General features: G+C 49.8%; 1 protein-coding gene across 1 annotated transcript; it reads right to left on the bottom strand.

Moving 5' to 3' along the window:
• Positions 1–1,693: 1,693 nt before the first annotated feature.
• On the bottom strand, positions 1,694–4,904 carry ALKBH2 (alkB homolog 2, alpha-ketoglutarate dependent dioxygenase; the record flags this gene model as incomplete). Its single annotated transcript, XM_079717278.1, has 3 exons — positions 4,616–4,904; positions 3,627–3,825; positions 1,694–2,000 (listed from the first exon to the last, which is right to left on the bottom strand). The coding sequence occupies exons 1-3, from the start codon at positions 4,890–4,892 to the stop codon at positions 1,694–1,696; spliced, it is 783 nt and encodes a 260-aa protein (XP_079573404.1). The 5' UTR covers positions 4,893–4,904.
• Positions 4,905–6,119: the final 1,215 nt, after the last annotated feature.

The raw sequence follows: 6,119 nt of genomic DNA, 5'->3' as shown, positions 1-6,119 counted from the left end.
GTAGTAAAAGCTCATTTGCCAAATCTGCCCCTCGGGGAAATTCTTTCTCTACTTTGTCAGTTACAAGTGACCAGCTTTCTCTTTGCTGTTGTCTTTTGTATCCTGGACTCCGAGGTGTGATTATCGCGTATTATAAAACTGTGTGAACAGCCAGAACTCCGTGGCCTGTGTGCCACACCTACGACTCCTCCGCTCTGTAGAAAACGCCTTTCTCACACAAGGACCCCACGGTGGACAGCTATTCTATTTATTTATTGCCCAGGAAGAGCTCCTGAGGTTTACAGGTGGAGCCGGGGGCTGTGTCAGAAAGACAATCCTGGCCTCCATTTGAGAGCTGGATTCTGAAAGAAGGGCACTGACCTTGGGGCTGCTGCCTCTCTGGACCTCAGTTTCCTCATCTGTAAAGTGATGAGTTAGATTCCATGACTATCCAAGTCCAGCCCTTCCCACAAAAAAACTTTTTGAAAAAAAAAAAACTTTTTGAACATAAAATTATGGCTGATATCTAGTACTGTCATTCTGTTCTAGGTCCATATTCTAAATGTATTCGTTTCCAGTAGCCTCTTACAAAAGGCCTCTCTTGGGCATCCTCCCCTCTCTTCAGGTAAGTCTAATGAAGGCAGCCCAGGGCCAAAGGAATTTTGATGACACAGGGGTATCTATGTTTTAGCTAGGCTCTTTTATTTAAAACAACAAATGCAGACTGACTCTTCAGAGATAAGATTTGGAATCAGACACGTCCAAAAGGTCACCTGAGGTCAGGCTGAGGACTGTGCTTCCCCTGGTGGGGACCAGCTGGCAGACACTTGCAGACAAGGCCTTGGTGTCAGCTGAAAGTGCTAGAGACCCAGGTGATCCCCATTCCCCCAGGCCCAGCGTGCATCCTGAGGACTCGGAACTCTCGCTATTGACAGAACGGACTGTGAAGTTCTCCAGGCCACACACCTCAGGGAGAAAGGAGCCACACAAAGCTTCTGGTCTGTTCATGGCAGACGTCCCTTCCTGACTTCTTACAGACCCTGGCTTTGACGGTGAAAGGCAAGTCCCCGTGGTACCCGCGTCTGGGGGAAAACAGATGCTCAATCACGTGACCTTAACCTGCCTGGCAAAGTTGTAGCTTTGAGCAACTGCTGCTCTGCCGCTGCTTACGCTTTGCAATCTGCCATTAAAGAGAGATGCCGGGCATGAACGGGGCTCATCGTTTTAGCGTTCAGTTGTAAGCAGATCTTTGGTCGGAGGGATTGAGCCACAGTTGTAAATGTGAATGATCTCCGTGCAAAGTCTCTTCCCCTGACTTTTTTGTAAATCATTAGGCATTAAGTAGCAGCCAAATACTCTTACTTCTAGGTTTAAGTTATTTACAAAGTCGCTTCTTTTTCCAAAAACCTAAGTTAAACTCGTAGTTTATGCCATAATAACTGCTGATTTATGTTTTTGCTAAAGGTACCTTTTGTATCTGCTGTGCATTATAGCAATAAAAGAATCATTTTGTTAGGAAAAAAATCAACTGGTATTCTTTCATAATTCACCGACTCGATACAAACATCCTCTTTCTGAGTTCAGCATTGTATGTAAGAAGCCCTGCGCTTGGGTTAAACCTTTTCCATGTTCCCTGTTGGTAAAGGAAATGCCAGCTCCCTCTCGGAGTAGAGAAGGAAGGAGCTAACAGAAGTACTAGCTGTTAAAAACGTTTTTACTTTGTAATAGGCAGGATTTTCCGAAATGTCAGGTTGACCCGGGGAGCCAGAATCTTCTTTCGGACGGGGAGACTGTGGTACCAGTGAGTGTTGGTCGGGTGGTTCATCATAAGTAAGCTTCCGTGGGCCAGCTGGAGCCTGACCACCCCCAGCCTCCGGGAGGGGTGCTTCCCCCGGGAATCCTTATGCCGGAAGAAGAAGTCTCTGCAAGCCCCAAAGGAGACAGAGGCGATGGGGCTCCCAGGAGCCAGTTCTCTCTCATCATCTCTGTGCTCGCCAATGTGGTCACGGCCATCTTTGTACCTACAGTGAGAAAACAAGCAGAGTTCACAGAACAGCCCTCTGTGGAAACATGCCCACACCCAGAGCCCTCGTTTGCCTGCAGGGAAACAGTGCCACGAGCACAGGTTTCTGCAGGGGCTGGAGGGCTGTATCTGGTCCACAGATGAGGCAAGCCTTTCACTTTGTTATCAGCCCTCTTTGATCACACGCTTTAAAACCAATAGGGAATTCCCTGGCGGTCCAATGGTTAGGACTCTGCGCTTCCACTGCAGGGGGCCTAGGTTTGATCCCTGGTCAGGAAACTAAGATCCCACAAGCCACGTGGCATGGCCAGGAAAAAACAAAACAAACAAACAAAGCACACCAACAGAGGCCAAACACGAGTCTTAGAGTTCTCCTGCAGGGTTCGTATGTGTAAACCTTCATCGCGTAAGACGGTTTCTCCCTACACTTAGAATAAAACCCATATTCCTCGCGCAGTCTGGCCCCTGCCGGCCTCTGAGGTCATCACTGCTTTCCAGCACCACCAGCGGGATTTCCACTCGAGACGCTCCAAGCTCCCTCTGCTCTCCCTCCAGGTGCCTGTGTGGCTCCCACTTTCTCTCGGTTTAGTTATCAGCTCGGACGTCACCCCTCCGTGAACCCTCCTCTAACCATCTTCCCTTAAACCCAGAATTCTCAACCAGGGTGACTCTGCCCCCCAGGGGGCACTAGGCGATGTCTGGAGACATTCTGGTTGCTCTGACCAAAGGGACCCCTGAAAAAAAATGCACAGTCTAAAAGCTGAGAATTACGTTTCATTCCGCGGACAAAACTGAGGACTTAAGCCCAGGAGGCAGCCTCTCAGCCAGCTCTGGGGGGCTGCTCCGAAGAGGTAAGGGGGGAGCCGACAAAACACGGTCGTTAGGACATCAAAAGATTACTGATAATTAAAAGAAAACCAGACATCTCGAGCTAATGAATTTAGTGCTTTTCTGTGTATGGGACAGTCTGGGCTCACTGAAATCATTCCTTTGAGATGCACCTCAGCTCTCTAGGGCCAGTATCCTATTCTTTCCCATCCTGAGTCCCCTCAGGGGGCACCAGTGGTGGTGGCTGCAGGGGCTGAGGGCTTGGCAATGGGTATGTCTCCATCCTGAGTTCCCTCAGGGCTACAGTGGCTTGATGGCCCAGCATCCTTTGTTGGATGATATGGCAGGTAACATTTTTCATTCACAGGGTGGTACTGGCATCTGGTGGGTGGAGGCTAGGGATGCTGCCCAACAGCCTGCAATGCACAGGTCAGCCCCAGAAAGAGGATTATCTGGCCCAAAGCATCAAGAGTGCTGCTGTTGAGAAACCCAGACTCCTTCCTCCCAGCCGTTCTTAGATCAGCCTGTTTAATTTTCTACGAGACACTCATCAACCTCTGAAGTTATCTTGTTCACCTGTTCATCAGTTTGCGGCCTCTCACTCCCGCCATGGTGAGAGCTCCATAAAGACTAATTGCTTGTGTTCCACTACTACTCCCCTAACCACACTGAAGAATTATTTGTTGTACAAATGAGTAAAGTACGGTGGAATCCTAAACTCTTCTTTTTGGAAGAGACAGGTTTATAAAATTCAGTCCACTGTCCTAAAAAGTAAAAGGTAAAAACAGGGTGTCACCTGTTGACAAGCACGAAGTTGAAGGTCTGCCCGGTCACTACAGAAATGCGATCCCGGATGCGCTCTAGGACAGGGAGCCAGGGTTTTGGAGACAGAGTAAGGCCTGAAAAGGTGTAGGTCAGCCCAGCGTCACCATATGTCGCCTGCTTCCTTGGGACATTGTGCCACTTCCCAAACACCTGGACCCTGGTCAGCGCACCTGTGCAGGGGAAACATGGCAGCGCCTCAGACAATCCACACTCACTCCCTGAGTATTCAGAAAAGGAAGTAAAACAGGAATAACATCTAATACCCAGACCGGGGACCCCCTCCTCAAAAATCACCGTGGCTCGCCCAAAACGTTCATGTGAGGACAGTGATTCTTGTCCGACACTTGGAGAAACACAGCCCTAGTCCAAGTTTTTTATAAAAACACCCTAACCTAATTGCTCACTAGAACCGTAATATAGAGGCTGAAATTGGAGCAAAATGAAGTTAGGTTACACGCTAACACGGTGATTTTGCCAACTGTGGGGACAAAGGGCATCGATGGAAGATGGTGCTAATGCAGCTCAGGATGGAGGCTGGGTCTCCCGTGGGCATTTCTACGTCTCCCCGTCCCTGTGCTCTGCCACCTTGCAGCGGTTCTCAGTGTGTGGTCCCCGGATCAGTAGCACCCAGAAACTCTAGACACTAGACTGCAGGGGCAGGGCAAGCAGTGGTGCTCTCACAAGCAACAAAGTCCTCCAGGTGATGCTGAGAACCTCGTGCATAGGAATTACCTGGTAATTTACCATCTCTCTGCTCTCAGCGGACAGGAGATCCCTGCTATTAAGTCTGTATCCCAAGCATCCAGCAAGTTGCTTGGCCCAGAGGTGCCCGAAATATGTGTTGAGTCAATTAACAAACTCATCCGTAATTAATGGCTCCTGGGTTGAGATTTCCCTAAACACGGACCACTAGTTTTATCCAACAAGCCTTCCACACACACCCCACCGTCCCCTGCTTACCTGTAAAATATTCCACTTCTTTCTCCAACTCTTGGAAAATCTCATCTGCTTCGGCTTTGCCAAACAGGACTGTGTAATCGCAGTCCAGGCCCTCGGCTCCAATGTGCCTCCAGCTGAGGCCTGCCGAGTGGACTCCATTCTCCGGGGCTGCTCTCCTGGGCTTTTTCCTGCTGGTCCCCTCCTCTTCTGCCAACCCTGCTGGGCCTCCTCCCGTCTGCTCTTGCCTCCTCTTTCCCATAAGGCTCCTGACAGCCCCCTTCACCAGGAATCTGTCCATCTAGTCTCCACAAAGCAAACACCTGGTAGCCAGTGGCCAGGCCAAGAGACAGAGATTGCCCAGGCTCTGTCCCAAATGCCAAAATCCACTCTGCAAAGTGGTCTCACAGTGGCATTCCTCCAGTTTTTAAGTTTCCATTTTAAAGTTTAACACCATGTCCTATAAAGGAAGTAAGAGGAGGTTAAAGCTGGAAGGATCCCTCCCACACCTGGGTAGGTATTAGAATCAGCTGCCTAGCTTGCAAAACCCACGTGTCCCTGCCCTCCACCCGCAAACATCCGAATTTGTAAAGAAACACCCACCCCCCGGAATTCGCACGCCAATGGCAAACTTGGAAACTGCAACCCAAACCCTCACTTTACATATGGGGAAACTGACACACTGAGAGGGGGAGAGGTTTGCTCAAAGTCACCCAGAAAAGCATGTCTCTCTCTCTCACTTCCACCCTGCAAAGGACAGGCTGGGGGTGGGGGGTAGATAACTGGCCGGCCTCCCACGCAAGTATTAAAACAGGTAAGTATTGCGATCCTTACGCGGACAAGATTCTGAATCTAAATGTAACAACGGTTAAACGTGGTCATACACCAGCACGCCGAATTCTGATAGAAAATAAGAATTGTAACACGTGCGGGGGGTGGGCGGTGCCGAGGGTTCTCTTTAAAATCTCAGCTCCCGCGAAGCTCCGCTTCTCCCAGACACTCTAGAAAGGTCCTGCGGGAAAGAGGAAACACTTACCCCCTCCACAGAACTGCTTCCGGGTAGATTTCAGCCGCGAACTGGAGAAAATCCAGGCAAATCTGCAAAACAAAGCGGTGGGCGGTCTCCGGGCGCCACCTGCTGGCCCTCCGGGCGCGTTGCAAGCACCGCCGTATTTCTGGGTAACGTTATTTGTTCCGCAGCAGTGCAGGGTCCACGGTTGTTTGGGAGCTGTTGTTCGGTATCATCTCTCCCTTGGGATTAATTTCGTTTCCTGACAGGGAGTTGGGCCAACCAGCATATTGTCGCAGATAGGAGCACGAATTCTGCAATCAGACCCCGTAACTTCCATTTCTGTCTCCTCAACTGTAGCTGTGTGGCTCCTACAGGTCACTTAACCCTTCTGAGCTTGAACTGCCTTCTCTAAACAGTGGGGACTACAAACCTATGCCATGAGAACACCATGAGGAGTAAATGAGAGGATGTGTGAGAAGGGCTTCTGTGCTTCAAACAAATGTCAGCCTTTATTAT

The sequence above is a fragment of the Hyperoodon ampullatus genome (genome assembly GCF_949752795.1).
Source record: "Hyperoodon ampullatus genome assembly, chromosome: 13".
Lineage (NCBI taxonomy): Eukaryota > Metazoa > Chordata > Mammalia > Artiodactyla > Ziphiidae > Hyperoodon > Hyperoodon ampullatus.
The sequence above is the reverse complement of the archived record's forward strand: the minus strand, read 5'-3'. Positions and strand labels throughout refer to the sequence as shown.